At 34.8% G+C, this 23,962-nt stretch overlaps 1 protein-coding gene across 1 annotated transcript; it reads left to right on the plus strand.

Annotated features, from left to right (window-relative positions):
• Positions 1–983: 983 nt before the first annotated feature.
• LOC110732060 (fructokinase-like 1, chloroplastic) lies at positions 984–3,758 on the plus strand. Its single transcript, XM_021911973.1, has 2 exons — positions 984–1,730; positions 2,690–3,758. The coding sequence occupies exons 1-2, from the start codon at positions 984–986 to the stop codon at positions 3,380–3,382; spliced, it is 1,440 nt and encodes a 479-aa protein (XP_021767665.1). The 3' UTR covers positions 3,383–3,758.
• The last annotated feature ends 20,204 nt before the right edge of the window (positions 3,759–23,962 follow it).

A 23,962-nucleotide genomic window follows, 5' to 3' on the forward strand; every position in this document is an offset into this window, starting at 1 on the left:
ACCTAATAAAGCACCACAAAAAATGTACATTAAATCTCAACACCAATACATCCGTTGCAAAAGCTACGTTTCTTCATAAAAGAGTAACAAAAAATTCAATGAACATTCATATTAAAGGTGATAATTTATTAGATTAGTCATCAACTTAATAGAGGCATTAGAACAGTCCATTGACAGATCCAACATTTTAATGAAGAAATGCGTTCTTACCTTGCCCAAATTCATACTTAGAGTACATCACATTCGTTGAGAGTCAAACTACACAACAAAGTAAATCACAGTAAGGTATTTTAATTGATTATATGGATTTGAAGTAATTTCTAATAATTCTTGTTTGTCATGACTCATGAGGAAGACATTCTAATGCTATGCATATTCACTCAAGTAAGGGAATTGTTTTCCCTTTAAAGTTGAGGTTCTTGCAATAGAGTATGAGCTTGCGAGAAAAATGGGCATTAAGAAGCTGCAAATCCACTTAGATGATCAGATTGTAGTCCAAATTCTCTCAACGACTTGGAAGGGTATAGTGCGGAGAGCATTCATAATGTTTCGCGTTGTCAAAGCTAAATTGATAAACAAGATTGAGTAGTGAAATTGAACATATCTATAGAAAAACAAATCAGACACTAGATTGACTACCTAATAAGGAGTTTATCATAACAACAAATTTGAGTTAATTCAAGTTCCCTTACCTTTTAGACGTATTTTAAATTTTTAACATGATATTAGAGTGGCCTTGCCCTTGGGCCGACTTGCCATATTTTGTGCCCCTAGTATGTTTTTTTTTTTTTTTTCCAGTTTTTCTTTGATGCTTCTTTTATTATCAAGTAGGGGGTGTTAGCGGGAGAAGTATCTGCTCACAAAATCACATACTTAGCAGTTAGCAACTGTCCTAGCTTGCCTAATCGGCTAATCCCCAATAGGCCAAAACTGAACCACTTCAAGAATGGCATAAAGCCATAAACCCTATCTTAAACCCATCCATGGCAATTCTTATACTTTCACCAATTCCCTCTTTCTTCTTCTTCTCTCCCAAACCAATCTCACGTTTTCCTCCAATTTTCCCACCAATTTTAACCTCAACCCAAATTAGAGCTTCAACCAACTCCAACAATGGCGTCCAAGACTCCCCAAAACGCCGCGGTCGACCAAAGGGCAGCAAAAAATCCACCACTCTCTCTCCCCAGAAAACACACAAAAAATCAAATGGGTCTTCTCAAAATACCGAAATTGGAAATGGGTCGACGTTAATTTCGGACGACGTTGAGAATTTCGATGATGGGATGGATTTCCCTTACTTAGACCCGCCACTGATATGCTGCTTTGGAGCAGTTCAAAAGGAATTTCTACCAAGTGTGAGAGTTTCAGAGCATCAAATGGACCCTGATATATACTCAGGGTGGAAAATGATGCAGTGGAATCCGCCTGAATTCGGGCGGGCTCCCGGTGGACCGGTGTCTAATGTGGCGATTTCGCACGTTCGATTGGGCGGCAGGGCAGCGGTTATTGGTAAGGTTGGGGATGATGATTTTGGGCTAGAGTTGGTTTACATGATGAATAAAGAAAATGTGCAAACAAGAGCTGTAAAATTTGATTCAAATGTGAAAACTGCTTGTTCTTTTATGAAAATTAAGTTTAGTGATGATGGGAAAATGATGGTGGAGACAGTAAAAGAGGCTGCTGAGGATTCTTTGGCCTCCTCGGAATTGAATTTAGCTGTTCTGAAAGAGGTAATTCTATCATAATTAGAGCTAAGATTGCTTCGTACTTTTATGCAATGTTTGCTTAGCGTATAAATTATAATCATGTTGATAGTTTATGTATAGTTCGAATAGATGGAAATGAAGTAGTACAAACTGAAATGAGCTTATTCAAACTGTTGATTATGGATCAATAGCATTAGTCCTAGCTATTGTGAGGGCATTGTCAATTCCTGAATCCTGAACACAAATGTAACCTTTATCAAATGAGCATTATTGTTTATATACCATTCTTGGTTGGAGTAGTTACTGATGTGAGAATCTGTTCGGATAATACTTCATATTATTTACTTCCTCTGTTTTTTTTAGTTGACACCGTTTGATTTTTATACTATGATAACTAAATCAGCTCATAAATAATACTCAAAGCAGAGGAATATCAGAGAGAATTTTAGGAGAAGAGGAGAGGAGATATTTTTATGATTGCTTGATCAAACTGTTACATCATCTCAGCCTTAATACATGCACTCAGCAAGAGTCTATCTAGCTGGCAGAGAATCTATTACATTCACTGTACCAAAATAACAGAAAACAAAAGGACAAAAAGAAGAATAACAGAATTGCCAGCAGCTGTAATATTCTTAATACACTATTCACACAATTGTTTATATACGTTTGATTAAAGGTATGATAGATCATGTAAACTTTTGACAGGAAAGTGAAGAGGTTATAATTTAAACGAAGGATTGCTGGAAGAATTAATCACAAAACTTATGTAATCAATTGCCATGGTTCATGTTCTGTGTAACAGTCAATGATGTGAAGGAAATACTATATTTTCTGCTTATAAATATTTTGTTAGTCTTGTCTCTTTTGTGAACTTAACATGAATGAAGGTATGACTCAATGGAGGAGTATTAGATGTTAATAGTTGATGTCACTGTATCAATTAGGATTATGCTGATTCTTGCTATATGATCTATGAACAGGCTAGAATCTTCCACTTCAATTCAGAAGTCTTAACATCACCTTCTATGAACTCCACCCTCTTCAGTGCTATTAACATATCCAAAAAGTTTGGAGGCCTTGTGTTTTTTGATCTGAATCTTCCATTGCCCTTGTGGAAGTCACGTGATGAGACAAGAGAAGTCATCAAGCAAGCTTGGGAGGAAGCCAATATCATTGAGGTTAGTAGGCAAGAGCTGGAGTTTCTTTTAGATGAAGACCATTATGAGAGGAGGAAAAATTACCGACCTCAGTACTACGCTGAAAATTACGAACAGAGTAAAGACAGGAGGGATTATTACCACTACACACGTGAAGAAATATCTCCGTTGTGGCATGATGGACTTAAGCTTCTTTTTGTCACGGATGGTACACTTCGAATTCATTACTATGCCCCGTCTTTTGATGGTGTTGTGGTCGGGACAGAAGATGTGTTAATAACCCCATTTACATGCGATAGAACTGGTTCTGGTGATGCAATTGTGGCTGGGATAATGAGGAAACTGACTAGTAGCCCTGAGATGTATGAAGATCAGGATTTTTTGGAGAGGCAGCTTCGCTTTGCGATTGCTGCTGGCATTATATCACAATGGACAATTGGGGCAGTGAGGGGCTTTCCAACTGAAAGTGCCACTCAAAATCTCAAAGAGCAAGTCTATGTTCCTTCGATGTGGTAGAGATAAAACTGTCTTTCAAAAGCTGGTTTCATGAAGTTGGCTGCAACCCTCACCGGTCCACTCTGAAGGCAAATGTGTCTTCCAAAGGAGAACCAAAACAGAGGATCCTTCACGCACAAGACCCGTGAATTGGGAGAATTGATTATAGCTTATAATGTAAAAGTATGTTTAGACACAGAAACGTAGATATAGATTAGTGCTAGAGTCAATTCCCACGATTGGGAAAACTATGATTGTTGTCAGTTCTTCCCAATCTCACTATTCTTCTTGTTATATCTAGTTCAATTTATTGTTGTGGTTTACTGTAAGAAGCTGAGGAATGCCAATTTTTGGTTAAAGAAGTACTCATCTACTCCTTAGGGGAAGTTATGAATAATGAATAGATTGTGTGATACAAATTATTTGAGAAACTAGGAAAAGGAATGCGGCATAGATTTGCAAATTTGGTATGCATTTTCCACTTGTGACAGCGGCACTTTGATAGTCGTACATTGCAGAAAATATTTTCCAGGTTTGGCCTTTTAAGTAGAGATATCACGATTTACTTGGCTTTTCAAGTCATAAACCAAGGTCTTGAAGTTTGTTGTCGATGTCATAGTGGCATAATCTAGGGGTTAGTATACAAAGGCGAGCACTTAGGCACCCACTAGTTTCATAATAGAAAGGCGAGGTGGTGATAAGACTGAAAACACAAAGACCACCCTCACAAAAAACTTGTGGCATTGTATATTCCAATAGCTACTTCAAAGCTAAATTATCCCAATTGAGAACCAGCTTGATTGCATGCCTTTGAGCCTCTTTGATGATAGGCACATTTCTAGTGACCCATAAGGCCATAAACTTAGTTTTCTCCGCCTAAGTTTTCCAGGCTAACTCATTGGTACGTGGCGATTGAAGTGGGTGGCACTTCTCCTCGATCGTCGGCGTACCACCCCCTCTCTAGCTCCACTCTAATGCCGTTCTCCGATCGCCAGCGAAGTACTATTCGCAGTTGGGTCTCAGCGATGTCCCGCTTTTGAGGTCGAAGTGGTTTGCTTGGACGGTGGTTCTCCGACAACAACCTGGTCGCCGTTCTTTTGACGGTGTTCCCCACTATCGTGGCAGTGTCCTTTCCTTTGCTGTGGCTGAGTCAACCGGGTCTCGTGACATCTTACCACCACCGTTCCTAGCTGCTTCTATACCTTGTCTAGGTAGTCTATGTAAGGCTCTCGTTGCTTGTCTTGGTTGTTTCTTTCTTGTTTCTTTTCAGTTTTTCAATGGAGTGTCATTCCTTAATTAATGATCTTGTGGTCATTCACCTAAATGATGACTATGATGATAGTATTGTTGAATTTGCTTCCAATAATTGTTCCCATAATACCCTTCACCATGTCAAGATCCTGAAAGAGGAAGGTAATGCCTACTTCAAAAATGGTGAGGTTATTGAGGCGGGAGAAAGGTATGATAGAGGTCTAAAATTCCTTTGCTTTGTTTCTCCTAGAAATGGGGAGGACAATAGTTTATTTTGGAATCTTGCAATTACTTTGGAATTAAACCTTGCAGCTTGTGCTCTTAAGGTGCATGATTATGAACAAACTAAGGAACTCTGCTCCTTAGTCATTAAGCATGATGGTTGTAATGCAAAAGCTTTCTACATATGTGGTCCTTGGTAAGGCAGCTAAGGTTGAACCTAACAATCATGATATTCTCCCGGAATTGGAGAGTATTAAGGGGTTACTCCGAGAGATTAGCAAATTAAAGAGTGGGAGGGAAGTCTAGGAAATTAAGAAGGCTCATGGTAAGAGGAGTAACATGTCTACCCACCCGACCCATCCTACCCACATTAAGAAAGGTAAGGTCAGTGAGGTTTCTGTTTCAGGGACCGATAGTATGGCAATGGGAAATGATGAACAGAGCGGGCTGACCAACATGACTATCACTGACCCCGTCATTGAAATGGAAGTGGAGAGTTCAAATATTACCAACAATGCCTTCTTTCCATTGGTCTCCGGGGAGGAAGCTTCAAGTTACTCCAAGAACAATCAAGGATCTAGTCTTGCATAGGATCATGAAGTTGGAACTACTTACTCTTTTTCCAACAGCAGGAGGACAAACCGATCCCTCAAGATCCCCTACTTGTCTTATTTCAAGCTTGAACAAGGGAAAACAATGAACTTCTTCAACACATCAACCGGCTCGTGGATGACCCTACACGTGAAGAAATCGATTGCCCCAAATAGGCACCCTTCAAAATTCACTAACATGGATAGCATAAGTCCAGATGTTGTGTCGGTGCCTAAGGAAATGGTACATTCGGTAGAAAAGAAACGCAACAGGGAAAATTGCAAGAGGAAGAAGAAGAAGGCCTCCCCCCACTAGATGTTGACCAGTTTGTTGGCAGTTGCACTACTTCCACTATTGATTTTAAAAAATCAGATGATCAAATACACTCAAGCACCACTGACTACAGCAATGCATCCACATACATCGAGGAAGGTACCAAAATGCCTACAAACGACTTTCACGTTACTGATCAAGCTAAAGTGGAGTCGGTAGGATCTAATAAGGATGACCCCATGGGTTTAGAAGGGGAGCTAGAGGAGCCTCTCATCCCTACCCCCGTTACCTTCATATTTAACTCCAATAAATTGAAGAATAGAAGGTTGGGTCGGTCCCATGCGAAAAGAGGAAGAGGAAGAAGCCAGCTGTTTCTCATCATAGGAATCAATTTTGCAGGACAAGAAAACGTAAAGGATCAAACCTTGAGTATCTCATGCCTAACTGTAGACACCAAAATGTGTCTCCCAAAAACCAAACCCAGTGATGAATAACATTCATGTCATTTGATTATCGAATAAAGCGAAAGTGTGAAAATTCTAGTGATGAGGATATTTTTATAAAAATATTTCTTCTTTATGTTTTTGAAAATATTTCTTTTCTTACAATATTTTTGAAAAATGTGCATTCTTGTTTAGTTTGGTCCATGATATGGGTCCAATAATAGTGTAGTTGGATGAGTTTTGAAAAGATCTTTCCAACGATATATTATAAGCCCAATTCCGATGAATAATGAGAAAGTTATGTCCAAAATACTAAACGAGGCCCAAACCGGATTTTTCCTAAGATCCAATGATCATGTGGAGGGTCCAAAGGTTTAATCCTATTCCTAAACTAATTAGGATTAATTATAAGTTTCTATAAGTTTCTAAAAGATTTTAATTATCCTTTTTGAAAAGATAAAATTAAAGAATTTGAGTTAAATAAAAACTTTCCGTTTTTAAAACTTTCCTTTTTTTTAATCCTAATTCTATTCGAATTCAAAGATGTTCAAAGACAGTCAAATTTTATTTTCGTACCTCATTATATTTATCCAAATTTTATATGGTTGGATAGGTCTTGAAATTATCTTTCCAATGATATATTATAATATTAAATCCGAGTTATAACGAAAAAGATATGAATAAGATATGAAACTCTATCCAAAACTGACACCGTCCCACTATTTCGGCCATATCTTTTTATATACAAAAGATTTTAATCTGATTATAATTGGGTTGGAAAGTAGACTTCAAGAGCTTTCCAACGACATATTATATGTCTTATTTGGACTTCTAGATCAAATGTTATGATAAAAACAAAATCCGCAAAAATTGTTGTCCATCAGTTTTATTTCGATTCGAATTCGGATTCTTTTCTTATTCTTCGACCCTCTTTTTTCTCTACAAATAGAGGTCATTTCTCCCTTTTTTTAATCATCAAATCTCATCAAGAATCTCTTGATTTCTCTCTCTCTCTCTCTCTTTTCTAAATCAACCCTTTTTACAAACACAATTTCTCATACATTAGCACTAGACACACCTAACCAAGTTCGAAGTTGCCTTCGCCCTAGACGTGAAAGGTTTTAATTTCTGAGGGTTTGGTCTTAAATCTCTATTTCAATTATTTAATTTAATTGTTTTAATTATTATTTTCCTTGAAGTTACCAACGTGTGTATTTTGTTATTAGAAAGAGGTACGAGGCATCCAAGTAAGTGCTTTAATTGATTTATTGTTTTTATGATATAGAAATCATGCTTAGATTGTTATTTTGATTCCTATTATTATGTTAGGATGCTTTCTTTAGTATGATATTTAGGGTGATTTGCTTATATCAATCATGATTCCTACGATGCCTTTTGTTGCTCTTCCTAATATTCATGTTAGTATCATGTTAAGGTTATATATTTGATTTTTATTCCTTAGTGACATGCTAGGGTTTGTTATTAATCTTGTTAGTATCATGCCTAGGATATTGCTATTAATATTATGCTTTAGCATGATTATTATAATTATGATTATTTATTGTTATTATGTTGCTTGATTATTTATTGTTATTGCTTGATCACGCCTTTTATGCATGTTTAAAGGGAATTTGTACTTGTAATAATCTTGTTTAGGGTTAATTTGATTATAATTCAAGTGATCGCCAGTAATAGTTTTGTTGGTGCATTAATATCAACCAACATAGATAAACAGGTTTAGGGTAAACCTAATGATTGTATGTTAGTCAGAAAGCGCACAATACGATCAGAATAAAGTAGAGGCCTATTATTAGGGCAGGCTCAATCTCTTTTAGGTTGGAGTTGTACCTTCATCCCCGAACTACTAGTCATGGTCCAAGACCTATTGGAGTTGACGATCTCCTGAATCGTTAAGGGGTGTAATTTTCACCCTGTGAACGGTTTACAAGTTCCTAAAAGTTGTTGGCGACTCTTTTGCTCTATCTTCTTTCCCTTTGGACGCCACCGTACTTTAGTGTATGGTCACAGTGGGGTTCAAGCTAGGGGTAATGCTTGAAATATTCCCTACAGTTTTTTGGCAACTCCACTGGGGAAGATTTCTATTTTAATTCCTGAAATTTATTTCGGCAATGATTTAGAATGAGTGGATGAGACTTGAAAAGTTCTAAGTATTTCATGTGCGTAATTTTGATTAACATTATTGTCATATGCATGAAAAAAGATCTCATTGGAAAGACCATCCGTAATGAGTTAAAACATAGGATTTTTACACGTAGGAAATTTGAGGAATATCTTTCACAACTATGACCGAAATAATGTTGCGCGAAACAGGAAAATTTTATCGAGCACAGAAAGCTGCTGAGGCATGTAGGAACTAGCGTCAAAAAACAGAGTTTAGCGCCACTTATTCGACTTTAGCGCCAGGCGACAACTTCTGTCGCCAGGCGCTAAAGCTAAATTGTGGTGTCGGCCTCTGTTTGCTGGCGTCAAGTTCTTCCAATACCGAGCCAGAAATATGCGTTCTAATTTTGACCAGTTTTTAGCAATGTTTGCTCGATCCTACTTCCTGATTGAGTTTTTCTCACTTTTCTGAAACCCATATGTGTTCTACATATGGAAATAACCCCCTGGGAATTCATGCTCCATCTACCTGATTGAACGCTCTGAGCAACAAAGGGTACATCCGAGAATGTTGAATTCACCAAACCATGGAAGCGAGTTTTTCTTAACTCGCGGTGTCCCATCCACTCGCGCCAACCCTTCACGGTTAGGCTTCCGCGCGATGCATCCGGACAATTAACCATGGACCCTCTATTGACTAACCCATATCCTGAACTTTAGAGAACTAGAGCCATGGTTAGGTTGCAAACTCATTGCATCATATCGTGCCTACTTGACTAATTGTGCATTATTGGTTGCGCATACTCTATGTGTTTTTCCTAACCGTTTGTTTGACTTGTGTTAAGACTAAATAAACTGATTAATGACTAAAGGACTTTGTTTAATTAATTAATTGATTTGAGCTAATAAATATGCCTTAAGTTGAGTCACAGTCTCTTTAAGTCAACCCGGATTTTTATTCCCGTATACTGCACAAGCGTCAATTTGTTTTGGTCATAGCCGGAGTTCTAGGAAGAACTACGAGTCGTATAAGCTATGGATCTGTAGCCCCGAGTTTTATCTTTAATTTGGCGTTAGTTTCATCCCAATCAGAGCAGCCTGTCAAGTTTAATGCATATACGCGAGGTCTTAATTTAGTCTTTGTTCGAGTCTAGTTACATAGTCTAGCCACATGGTCATGACACGAGTCTTAACATGTTACCTACACTCACAATAAAGCACCCACTAATATGTATATACACCATGACCATGTCTTAGGTTCATGCATGAGTCGGTTTTTTTTCGTCATTATTTGAGTTGGGGGTACATTCTACTCCTAATTTTTCATATCTCTCCATCTACATCATCTTTCCATTCTCTACATGCTTTCTCCATATTACAACCTTCATTCTTCCTACCTTCTTCCATCCATGCATGTTGAATCGAGTTTGAGTCATGTGATTGACAAACAAAAAAAATGAGGGTAATGATGAAACAAATGCACAAGGCAAGCTTCTCACCAAGATTTCATGCTTTATTCTTCTTCTTTTTTTTCAAACCCTTTCCCCAATAAGTCTAGCATAGACACCTTTTTATTCCCCTAAGATTTATTTTGTAGGATCATTATTTCTTTTCCTTTAATAAAAATGAGCATTTATTTTCTTGCATATGATCATTTCATTACATTAAAAAAATAAATAAATAAAAATAAAAATCCTTTTCGAATTAAGCACAAGGTATACCAATGATTTGAGGCACCCCTTGTAGCCACATCATATCACTTCTCACCCTTCAAATATGCAATCCTTTTTTGATAAACCACTTTGAGCCTCGTCTAATGATAGACCTTTCATTTTTCAACCTATATCTACCTAACCTTGGGATGGGATGGTGTGTAACTTATGCAATTTTCAATTTCATAAAAAGCTTGAGTGACTTCAAAAGATTAAAATAGCAAAAAAATAAGCAAAATAATAAAAATAAAGTGTACAAAAGGGCAAGTGTTCCAATGTCTTTGACATGAACATGTCTTTGATATGAACACGTTTCGGATTGCGTTTCTTATCGAGTGCTCGGTACCGTGCTGCCAAGTGAATGATAGACCGCATGATCGGGATTGCCCGCACTTACAAAAATTGCAAAAGCAAAAAAAAAAAAAATGTGAGCAAATTTTTTTTTTTTTTAAAAAAAAAGCTAAAAAAGAGTGAGAAAGCCTCAAGCATAAAAATATAAATATTCAAAAGCAAGGTTGCACACCTTGGGGGCTTACCTAGGGTCTTGAGCTTTTATCCCCTTCTTCTTCAACCTTTAGCCTAACCACGTTACAACCCTTAAAAAAAACCTTTTTGAGGTATACACACACTTGTGCGAGGTTCGGCTAGAGCTACGTTCGGCCTGATTTCTAAAGGATACGTAGGCAACCTCACATCGAGGTGCAGTCGTAATAAAAATGCTTTCATATTCACATTCACACACTCACACCATGATCATATCAAGGGATCCCCTGTGCTCATCCTTATTCACTTAGAGTTAGACTTGGGGGCTTGATCCTTACATCATTAGCTTACTTAGCCTAAGAGTCACCATCATTTGACTCTTCTTGAAATAATATTTTCCCACACACTTAGCCCTTGCGGCCTAACTTTAGAATCACTTTCACACACCGCATAGATACATGACCAAATATACTTTCCCTAAGGAACCCTTTGTCATGAAATCTTAACACAACGTTGAAGCATGCCTTGTCATATCAACATCACTCATCAATCATAATTATCATTGCATCGAAGTATGAAGTGCTTAGCCTTCGTGCCTAAGTTACCCAAATACTTTCATCATAGAGTCAACTAGGATAGCCTAGGATGAATTAAACTTTGCACCTTGAGAGACAGCATCAAACGCATATATTTGACTAAGCTCATTCAGCATGCACCTTCAAAAACTTTGATTCTTTTTCGCACCTTTCTTTTTCGGGAGAAAGTCGGTACCCTCCACAAAAATGACGGAATTTTTTTTGCTTTTTTGCATTTTTGAGTCCCACGATCACAATACAATGCACACACGAGTCATGTACACGTTGAGTCATGTCGTGTCATATCACCATGATTTGAGTCACACGTGTCATTTCACTTCGAGTCGAGTCAACCTCGAGTCAATCACACCGAGTCAAGTTTATACCTTGAGTCATGTCAAGTCAATGAGTCAAGCAACACTAAACCTTAGGTCAACCCTAAAGAAAGATGAGCAAAGTCCTATAAGTCAAAAATATAAATGCAGGTGCATCCTAGCAAGCGGGGACATTCCCGGATTTTTATTTTTTTTGAAAAAACCGCGAATATGACACAGGAGATTCCTCCAAGATAAGAGGAGTTACATTGATCGGTAAATTAGAAATGAAGAGCTTTAATTTACAAAAGACTTGAGCGGATTTGGTTGAAAGGAAACGACCAAGCTCAAAGTTCGGAGCAAAACCAAGCAACAACGGCAGCAAGAGCAGAATAGGGAAGATCCGACTCCAGCACCATACGACAAGACTGTCGTCTGGAAACAACATCTGGCGTCTGGCAACAAAGTTCAGCGCCTAACTCTAGATCCCAGCGTGTGGCGACAGAGCAAATTCTTGACGCCAGAGATATTTCAGCAGCGACAGAGCTCGGAGCCTCTCAGAATGGTTATTTCGACCTCATACAGCAATTTCGGGTTCCTTGGTACGCCAGTTAGCCCCTATAAGCAAATTGACATGATTAGTAGTCGGCTCGATTACAATCGTAGTAAGTGATTGACCTGACAAAAAATTGTCTCACTTAGCTTAAGCGCCTAAAACACTGGCTCATTACAAGCACCAAGGCATCGGTTCAAAAGCAAGCGCATCACTTATACGACAATTTTTCCAAGATTGGATTGTCATCTCCAACCGACAATATTTCCAAATATGGATTGTCGCCATTCTTCTTAAACGACAATTTTTCCAAAAATTGGATTGTCATCCCCAACTAACAATATTTCCAAAAATGGATTGTCGTGCAGCTACTTCAACGACAATTTTTCCAAGATTGGATTTTCATCTCTGACAAAGTTTCCAAGCGTGGATTGTCGTGCTCCTTCTCTATTTGGCAATTTTTTCTATGTTCGGATTGTCATCGCTGGCAAATTTTCCGAGATTGGATTGTCATACACCCAGTTCCCTATGGCAAAATTTCCCAAAGGATTGTTGTAGGACTCTATTAATCATAAATTTCGGCAAAGGTTCCTCAATGTGGATTGTCATTCATTTCAGTAAGTGGAAAATATTCCCGAAGTGGATTGTCGATCGACTCTTTTTTGGCAAATGTTCCAAGACGCGGATTGTCAATAGTGGCAATAATTTCCTAAAATGATTGTCGCATAGCGTTGGCAAATTTCCAAGGTGGATTGCTTTCAAGAGTTATATTCCAAGATGTGGATTGTCGATCGTAGCAAAATTCTTATGACAGGTTGTTACAAAGCATTGGCAATTTTTCCCAAAAAATTGGATTTTGGCAAATTTTTCGAGATACCTATTGTCGCTTCATCGTAGCAAAATTTCCAATGAAGGATTGTTACATAGCATTGGCAAAATCGGATTGTCATACATCATACAAGAGTTGTGTTGGCAACTACTCCCAAAGAAAAGAGGATTGTCATCACAGTAAAATCGAATGTGTCTCCCCAAAACCAAACCCAGTGATGAATACCTTTCATATCATTTGATTATCGAATAAAGAAAAAGTGAGAAAAGTCTAGTGATGAGGATTTTTTATTAAAATATCTCTTCTTTATGTTTTTGAAAATATTTCTTTTCTTACACTATTTTTGAAAAACGTGCATTCTTGTTTAGTTTGGTCCATTATATGGGTCCAATAATAGTGTAGTTGGATGGGGCTTGAAAATTTAAAAGATCTTTCCAACGATATATTATAATCCCAATTCCAATTAATAATGAGGAAGTTATGGCCAAAATACTAAACTAAGCCCAAACCGGGTTTTACCTACGACTCAATGATCATGTGGAAGGTCCAAAGGTTTAATCCTATTTCTAAACTAATTAGGATTAATTAGAAGTTTCTATAATTTTCTAAAACATCTTAATTATCCTTTTTGAAAAAATAAGATTAAAGAATTTGAGTTAAATAAAAACTTTCCGTTTTTAAAACTTTCCTTTTTTTTAATCCTAATTCTATTCGAATTCAAAGATGTTCAAAGACAGTCAAATTTTATTTTCGTGCCTCATTATATTTATCCAAATTTTATATGGTTGGATAGGTCTTGAAATTATCTTTCCAATGATATATTATAATATTAAATCCGAGTTATAACGAATAAGATATGAAACTCTATCCAAAACTGACACCGTCCCACTATTTCGGACATATCTTTTTATATTCAAAAGATTTTAATCTGATTATAATTGGGTTGGAAAGTAGACTTCAAGATCTTTCCAACGACATATTATATGTCTTATTTGGACTTCTAGATCAAAAGTTATGATAAAAACAAAATCCGCAAAAATTGTTGTCCATCAGTTTTATTTCGATTCAAATTCGGATTCTTTTCTTATTCTTCGACCCTCTTTTTTCTCTATAAATAGAGGTCATTTCTCCCTTTTTTTAATCATCAAATCTCATCAAGAATCTCTTGATTTCTCTCTCTCTCTCTCTTTTCTAAACCAACCCTTTTTACAAACACAATTCCTCATACATTAGCACTAGACACACCTAGCCAAGTTCGAAGTTGCCTTCGCCCTAGACGTGAAAGGTTTTAATTTCTGAGGGTTTGGTCCTAAATCTCTATTTCAATTATTTAATTTAATTTTTTTAATTATTATTTTCCTTGAAGTTACTAACGTGTGTAATTTGTTATTAGAAAGAGGTACGAGGCATCCAAGTAAGTGCTTTAATTGATTTATTGTTTTTATGATATAGAAATCATGCTTAGATTGTTATTTTGATTCCTATTATCATGTTAGGATGCTTTCTTTAGTATGATATTTAGGGTGATTTGCTTATATCAATCATGATTCCTACGATGCCTTTTATTGCTCTTCCTAATATTCATGTTAGTATCATGTTAGGGTTATATATTTGATTTTTATTCCTTAGTGACATGCTAGGGTTTGTTATTAATCTTGTTCGTATCATGCCTAGGATATTGCTATTAATATTATGCTTTAGCATGATTATTATAATTATGATTATTTATTGTTATTATGTTGCTTGATTATTTATTGTTATTGCTTGATCAAGCCTTTTATGCATGTTTAAAGGGAATTTGTACTTGTAATAATCTTGTTTAGGGTTAATATGATTATAATTCAAGTGATCGCCAATAATAGTTTTGTTTGTGCATTAATATCAACCAACATAGATAAACAAGTTTAGGGTAAACCTAATGATTGTATGTTAGACAGAAAGCGCACATGAATACGATCAGAATAAATCAGAGGCCTATTATTAGGGCAGGTTCAATCTCTTTTAGGTTGGATTTGTACCTTCATCCCCAAACTACCAGTCATGGTTCAAGACCTATTGGAGTTGACGATCTCCTGGATCGTTAAGGGGTGTAATTTTCACCATGTGAACGGTTTACAAGTTCCTAAAAGTTGTTGGTGACTCTTTTGCTCTATCTTCTTTCCCTTTGGACGCCACCGTACTTTAGTGTATGATCACAGTGGGGTTCAAGCTAGGGGTAATGCTTGAAATATTCCCTACACTAACACCCATACTGGAATTAGTCAATCTCATTGTATCCCCCCCCCTTAGATGATCATGTTAGTAGTGCCCCTATTTCTCGGATGTATTATGTTTTTACTAACTCTGCGAAGAGGTATAAGTCTGCCTGTAGTTGTAGTTTTATTTCTTGTGTCGAGTCTGTTGGGAGCTAGTCTCCTTTTTTTCCTGCTGTCAAAAAAAAAAAAAAGGCCATAAACTCCAAAGCATTGGTAAGAAGATATGGATGTGTTTACTATAAACCACCTTGGTTATTAAACACGAGGATATAGTGGAGAATCTAGTGTCGTAAAGGGGTAGATTCAAAGTAAAAAAAAAAAAGGAGTAGATTCATTTACAAAGCAAATAGTCAACGATTTGCTTATTGTAGACATCAAAATGTGTCTTCCTAAAATGAAGCTTGACAATGAAATGTGAATCATCGTCTAATTTGGTTTACGGTGCATAATGGACTTGAAAATACTTGAATACACGTTTGTTCTAACCCAAATCCAATTTGTTCTATCACATTAGCCTTTTTTTTTTTCAAACCACTTAACCTTGTAAAATAGCCCAAAGCCTTTGTGTTAACCCAAAATCTATAAGCATTAAGCCAATATATTTATGACAAATTTTAACATGCACCATGGTGCATGTAAAAAAGTGTGCTCCAACCAATCAGATTTAGATTACAAAGCCCCACATATTCTCTCCTCTCAGTATTTTCTCTCTCATGTCTTCTCCTCCTCTCACACTTTCATAATTTCTGATTTCTCTCTCCTCTATTTTTCTCTCTCTTAATTTCATTCATTGTTTTGTTTTTGATTTAATTCCTTCATCACCATTGTTATCAGAGTAGATTGAATTCCTAGATCTCCTCTTTTTTGGGTAAGAATACCCTAGACATCTGGCTCAATCAGAGAAGGACACGTGTCATTTCTAGAAAGGTCCAACATGGACCACTCTCCATAACACGTGTCACCCTCAAATAACCTCAGGAAATTGCAGCCTTCAAAGCCTAATTCCCAAGAACGCCGCAAAATGGCATAGCCTATTAGGTCATCCCGACCTTAAGAAGGGCACATTTTCCAACGACCCTATAAGTAGGAAGATTTCCCCCATTTATAGGACATATTCAATTATTACAAGATATCTACACTCTCTCACATTAGAGAAAATACCTGATCTCGAAATCTAAGAAGACCTCGCATTTACCTTTTCCGCACCTTTTCGTACTCTTCGATCGATACTAACTTGATCGTCGGAAGCGGAGCTCCTACTAACCAGAGTCTCTGTGTCTTGCATGTACAGACCGCGTGGGACCAGTCTTGGTGAAGTATCTCTCCCGAAGGATCAAAAAACACCCAAAACATCCTCCTCTTACAATCAGGGTCATTTCTGATATTTTGGTGGCCTAAGGCAAACATATAGATTGGGGCCCTAATGAATAACACAAATTTTGTTTTATTAGTTTCAAGGGTATGCAAATGAAATATTCGCTTCCGCAATTCTAATTTCAAGTTCACATATCAAATATGAAAACACATTAGTTATATGTTGTTAATCTTAAACAAAATTATCTTATATTTTCGATCTTTAAATTACATATTAGTATTTAGTTGTAAACGATATGAAAAATAAAAAATAAAAATCAGATTGCTTCTTTTACTACAAAAATAATTAAATTTTTTTTAAAAAATATCTAAATTACAACTACTAATTTACTACTACTGTGAGTATGATAAGCTTAAAAAATTACTAGTAAAATAAACCATTAGTTTAACTTCTGGAAATGCATCATCACATTTATCTTAATTATATGCTTTTGTCTATTTAAAAAAAATGTTTTTGTTGTTTCATTGTTAAGATCTTAATCAAAGTTTAGACGTAGAGCATAAACCTAAAAAATTATATATGTTATACTTTTATCATTCCGGAATGCTCTAGATCAGATCTAGGGTTTATTATTATCTAAGCAAATCCTAGTTATATTGTATTCTCTTCCAATTTCTCTCATGTTCCCTTTACTTCACAACACGTTATCATCACCAGGACTCTACCCAACCGATTAAAATCAAGTCTTGTCAATTCAATAAAAGGTAAGCTTTTAAATTCTCTTTAAATTGTTTGTTAGTCACTGAAAGTTTTCTACTTTACCTTGATTCTTGATTTATAATTTAGTTTTTTTTATTCCTAATAACATGACACTGAACATTCATTATTAATTTGTTTGCAAATGATATTCGAAAGTTATTAGGAACATTTATATTCTAGAATATCGTGTAATTAGGCAAAAGGTATTTCATATATTTGATCTTATTTTAGGATAACTTCCTAAACTCTGACTTGATGTGCAAGAGCTAAGACTGAGGTGGTTGCATTGTGTAAATTTTATTATGTAAACGATAATAATAACCAAGTTTTGTATGTATCTTAACAAAAGTTTTTTTTTTAGGTTGATTTGCCAAACTTAAGAAAGTATTAATGAAGGAATACTAAATTATTAAAGGCATAATTTTAATGTGTGCGTGCAATACAGATTGACGAACGAGGGTTTTTCCAACTTTTGAGTGCAAAGTTTAATAAAGTAGATTAGAGTACATATTTCGTATGAATTTCATTGTGCAATTATTGTAATTGTTACTCCATAGAATATATCTTGCATGTATTTTATATTTATCATATTTATTGTAGGATAACTATTCAATGGCTACATAAAAATTGTGAAATTTGTATAATACACCAGGGTGTACCATGCTCATGGTACACCTGATGACGTGGCGTAACTAATTTGCTAAAATCTAATTATAGGAAAACAAAAAAAAAACTATCTTCATTATAGGTAGTTAGATGAAATTGTCATTAAAAAAAACAGAGAGTTTTTTTTTTATTTTTTTTATTTTTAATAATTATCCATAATTGAAATTTTCAATTTTTGAAATATTTTAGAGAGAGAAAACTACAGAGATTTTAAAAGTTTATAGAGAGAAAATTATAGAGAGAAAGATACAGAGATTAATTTGATACCGATCCATAGAAAACTTTGTAGAAGAAGTTAATAATGGTTTATTCGCCATGATTCTAATGCTAGATTTGTTGGTGGTGGTGATGATGATCATATCAATAATGAAGGTGAATTCGAGGATTTCGTAAACGAAAATGAAGGTAAATTGTTTAATAGATTATCTTTTCTTTTGTGATTTCATCCTTTTTATTGTTTAATTTAGGTTTTATTGCTAAATTAAATTTTCGTTTAGGTTTATAAATATATATTTATTTTTACATCAATAGGTTTAAGGTTGAATATGATGTGCTTTTATCATTTAGTTATGTTCTTTTATGTAACTTATATTTATTAGTGCTTTAAAAACGCATGTACACTTGCTAAATATATATGTACTTTGTTTGACTCCTTGTGCACTTTGTTGAAATCTAGTTGCTTAAATCACCGTTATATTTACGCATATGCACTTGCTAAATATATATGTACTTTATTGTACTCTTTATGTATGTTGCTGAAATCAATTTGTATATATCAAAGAACATCATTAACATATTAAAGAACATTATTGATATATTAAAGAAAATCATTGATAAATTAAGGGATTTACGTTCTTTTTTAAAAAAAATAGAATAACAAACGTTCAAAAGATATATTGCTATCTTACCAGAAACATATATTTCTACTGTTTTAGGTTTTACTGAGGCAAGTGAATCAGAATTGTTTGACAGAAAAGTTAAGTCTGATGAAGAGGCTTATGAGTTGTATAATAGTTATGCCTTTAAGCACAGTTTTGGTATACGTAAGGATAAGTTGAATCGTAGAGAAGACAAAGTTACAATTCGACAACGCTTTTTTGTATGTTCTTTTGCTGGCTTTAAACAAGAGAAGAAACCTGGTGAAGAGCCAAAAGTGTACCAAAAGAGGAATTTCTGCACAGGTTGCAAAGCTCATATTCAATTTGATGTTGATAAGAATTATGGGTTGTTTGTTGTGGTCAATCACACTATGGATCATAATCACAGCAGGGTTCCTGTTTCAAAGAGACATTTGATAAGGTCTCATAGGAAGGTAAAGGAACATTCTATCTTTGTTCTTTTTTAATGCAAATAACTTCATACATTCTTTTTCTAATAACATTATGTTTATTTTTGTAAGTAATATGTTCTTTTTTATACAGGTCACTGAGGAACAAATTGCCATGCTTAGCAGTTTGACTGAGAGTAGTATACCTGTTGCTGATGCAGTGCGCGTTTTAAAACATCAAGCTTGTGGTGAGGCAAATCTTAGTTTTCTTTGTAGTGATGCTTATGGTGCTTTATCTGCACACAAGAAAATGAAGTTTGATGGATGTGATGCAAAGCAATTGCTTAGCTACTTTAAGGAGAGGAAATGCAACGAATTTGACTTCTATTATGATTTTGATGTTGATGAGAAAGGTCATTTGCAGTCTTTCTTCTTTCGTGATAATAGAATGAAAGTAGATTATGATGCATTTGGAGACTTATTGGTCCACGATACGATGTATCGTACAAACAAATATGGTATGATATGTGGTCCTTTTATTGGAATGAACCATCATAATAACAATGTTATGTTTGGTATTGGCTTTTTGATTAACGAAAATTGTGAGTCATTTGAGTGGTTGTTTACCACTTTTCTGAAATCTATGGGAGGCAAACAACCAGTGAATTGACCAAGCTCAAGCAATGGCCAAAGCAATAAGGATTGTTTTCCCGAACTCTCGTCATTGTTTATGCACTTGGCATATTGGGGAGAATGCAAAAAAAAAATATCAAAGGCCTAAAGGCCAAGGAAGGTTTTAACGATTTGTTTGATATTGTTTTGAAATACACAGATACTATTGAGGAATTTGAGCATTATTGGTCAAGGTAATTTTTTGTGTTATTTATATTTAACTATGTTCTTTATTTTTTTAATACCTCACCATGCTTTTTTTATAACAAAAATATTCCTATTTATAAACCAATAAAGCACTTTTTTAATATTTTAATATAGCATTATTTTGCATGAGTATAATACATGGTGTTCTTAATACGTTTTACTTTTATTTTTCTTTATTCCTAATTAATTTATATATATATATTCTTTTATTTAACATTAATGTTCTTTGTGTAATCTTTAATGTTCTTTTGCAGCATGCAGAATAAGTACAAATGCGTAGATAACAAATGGCTCCAAAATTTGTATAATATAAGAGAGATGTGGTGTCCTGCATATTCCAAAGATTATTTTAGTGGTGGTGTTATGTCATCTCAGAGGAGTGAAACCACTAACAAGTCAGTTTCTCGTAGACTACTTGCTACTCATGGTCTTTGTGATTTCTACACTACTTTTATTGAGATGGTTGATGAGTGGAGGATCAAAGAAAGTAGTAATGATTATAATAGTTTAACTGGTAACCGACATCTAGAATGGGCAGATATTGGAATTTTGGAGCACGCAAGGAGGATTTATACAATCCAAATTTATTTACATTTTGAAGATAATTTTGTGAGTAGTGTTCCTTGCACAGCTAGGGTTATAGGAATGCAACCTCCTCTTTATGAATATCATGTGGGTCATCCCAAAAAAGATCTGCTAATGCATCAACTGTCACGGTTGATTGTTTGTAATTATTTTGGTGAGGTCGGTCTACTATGCAAGCATTCACTTTGTGTCCTACACTTGAACAATGTTACTTATATACTTAAGAGGTACATTTGTAAGAGATGGACAAAAGGTGCTATGTGCACAAGGGTTGATGATAATGTTGTTGCTGAAAAGGGTGTCACACCTTCTAGTGTATGGAGATTGCATTTTATTCGAACTTTTATTGGACTTGTCGATCGGGCGCAAAATGACTTAGCTGCTCGAACAACCATTGAGGAAGCAATTACTGAGTGTTCTAATAGGATTAATCTTTTACAATTAAAAGATAAAGATGAACCATGTTCCTCGACAACAAATCAACATGAAGTTGCTCCAGACAATGGTGAAGGCAACCTTGTAGAACCACAAAATTTTGAAGAAGAAGTTCTTGAAAAAGAGGATATTGTGGAAGAAGAACCTGCATTTGATGTTGAAGTGAAAGATCCAATCCAAAAGAGGAAAAAGGGACAAAAAAACACAAGATTGAAGAGTACCCAAGAAAAGATTTGCAACAAGCTCAAGGGTCAAAAGATTAAGTCGTGGAACAAGAAAAGTACGAAAGGGGTTTAAAAAATGAAACAAAAGGCTCAAACTACGATTAAGGTAATTTATGCCTTATGTTCTTTATGATATTTGACAGGTTTTTTTGGTCGGGGTCAAATGTTCTTTTTATAAAGTTATATTGTTCTTTTTACTAATACAATGGTTTTCCTTTTTTGCAAGGATTATTTGGCTGTCCCCGAAGGAAATATTCTGGCGCATTCAACTGAATTTGGAGGTTCTTTGGAGGTTTTTGAGCCTGACGATTATTTTGGAGTAAATGTAATACGTTCATCAAATTAATAATTCATTTACACTTGTTGACTGCTCTAGATGTATGTTTTCTTGGAACACCATCTTTTTTAATATTTTTTTCCTAATAGAACACTTAATTTCAGTTCAATTAATGTTGCAAGACATATTGTTTTGACATACAACTTTATTCAAGTGACATACAACTTTATTCAAGTGACACAATGTACAACTATACTATGTTTCAGTCATTTAACGTTAGGTATATGTATTGTGATAGCACATGGTCATCATTCTTCATTTTCAATTTTCAATAATTTACTAAGAACAAAGGATGTTTCCAATAATTTGCTCACAGTCTTCATGATATGATTATTGCAAGTATAATACTACCCTCCATTTCATATAATTTGTAATGATTAGATATTTTTCCTCTCTATTTTATGTCAAATCATTGTGAATAATATGAACGGAAGTAGTATTAAGAGACTAAACATTTATAGTCATTACTTTTTTTTTGGTGCATAATTTTAGTTGTCATTTAATTGTCTAGCTACTCCGTATTAATGCAATTATGCAAGTAAATAGATCATCAAACCAATGGATAAATACATCTATTTGGATTATCATTTTCATTTTATTTCAACTACTTGGAATACCAATATTATTTTATGCAAAACTTCTCTGTATATTGGTAATTGATAAATGGCCACATCACATGCTTAAACTAAATGATTTCTGAAAACTATCCAACCCGAAAACTGGGAATGGACGAGTAAAAAATCATCTACTTGCCTACATAAATGCATTCTCACACTTCTCAGATCTTTTACCTATATCAATTCCTTTAATCCAACCAACCACCACCTGAACTAGAGCAATATAAATTATTACTCCAATTCTTAGATGCGTAGTATACTCACATGTAACCAAGGTAGCTTGGTAAAGTAGTAGAGTTCCTACCAAAATCGTCTAATCTCCAAGGTATTATCCTCATCTTCGACCCAACTTCATGCCGGGTTTGGCCTATTTAGGCACTTAACTAAACTAGGTACCGGGTTTAGCTTCTTTTTGTTAACCATTTAATGTTTAGAGTAGTTGCTGCTAGTTTAATATTTTTCTTAGTGTAGAGGTGATCATTTCTTGAGAAAAAGAATCAAGTTTTTTCGTTCTTTTATAATCACTTTGACTCATAGTTTGAACTAGCCGCTCTTCAATAATAACAAAGAACATCGCAGATATTTTAAAGGAACATAGCATATTATTAAAAAGAACATCGGTTTTTATAAAAAAGAACATAGCATATATTTAAAAGAACATCACATCTATTAAAAATAACAACGCATATATTAAAAAGAACATAAAAAAAAGGATACAAAAACCAAAAACCTCATTTCTCCAAATTTAAATTGCAATTTCAGATTAATTTTTGCAACCCAAATTTAGGTACAAAAATAATTTAGAATTGAATCCCAAAAAAATACTATCAATTGTTCATATGTAAGAATCACAGCAATCACTAGTTTTTGCTTATTGCACTGTAATATTTCCTAGCCTTGACGCTAACATCCGCCTTGTATTTATTGAGATCGTCTACAATAAGCTCATATGTATACCGCATCCTTAGACTCTTCAACGCATCAAACTATCACACATAAATTAAAAAAATTATTAGTGAATGTAATTAGAATAAAAATGCATGACATATTAATATATATCTTACATTATCAGCTCGAAGGCCACAATTCCATCTTCGCTTTCCAAAGTACGTCTCCATGTGGCGCATTGTGTATATGCCACAATCAATACTGTTGCTTAAAGTTCTCCATGGCATTTCAACCAATTTGACAGTACATGTCGGCATTTTTTCCCCTATCTTAATTTCATACTTGTTCAAGTACATTGCAAAGGCATCCCTCTATTAACAACAAAAAAGTACATATTAGTTATATAGAAGAACATTACATAAAATGATGAAGAACATTAAGTTTATATTATCATTTACAACATACTAATTTCTCTGGAAAGTCATGATACTTTTCCTCAAACGTAACACCCTGTACTAGCGGTCTGTTATCAAGTATTTCAACACACTTTGACTTTGTGTTTATGACCATGACATAAAAATGATCATGTGCATACACAGGAAAAAAGAACTGTAACAATTGGAAAAGAAAAAACAATATGTAAGTACGTAACATTAAATAACATTGACTACATTAGAAAGAATATGTCGTATGAAAATAAAGATCATTGAGCAATTATTATATTAACCTTATGTATGAAATAAAAATTAAAACAAATTTATGACTTACCAATTGATATCCTTGAACAGATTCCATTTTGCAATCAATTAACCAAAATTCGATACTTTCAATGAATTTATCGAGCCTAATACCATCTGTAGCTACTTGACTGTCATCAACGTATTATTCATTGAAGCATAACAAGTTCTATCATACAAAAAAAATATAAAAAAATTAAAAAAATATCACATTAAGAATATTTTCAAAGTTAAAGTGACAAAACAGGAGGTTATTATCAAATGAACTAC

This window comes from Chenopodium quinoa, unplaced genomic scaffold, assembly GCF_001683475.1.
Source record: "Chenopodium quinoa cultivar QQ74 unplaced genomic scaffold, ASM168347v1, whole genome shotgun sequence".
NCBI classification, from domain to species: domain Eukaryota; kingdom Viridiplantae; phylum Streptophyta; class Magnoliopsida; order Caryophyllales; family Amaranthaceae; genus Chenopodium; species Chenopodium quinoa.

Excerpts from the sequence above, each read along its gene's own strand:
- LOC110732060 (XM_021911973.1), top strand. The coding sequence starts at position 984 with ATGGCAATTCTTATACTTTCACCAATTCCCTCTTTCTTCTTCTTCTCT. Across the intron at positions 1,731-2,689 it reads ATTTAGCTGTTCTGAAAGAG|GCTAGAATCTTCCACTTCAA; the intron begins GTAATTCTATCA and ends ATCTATGAACAG.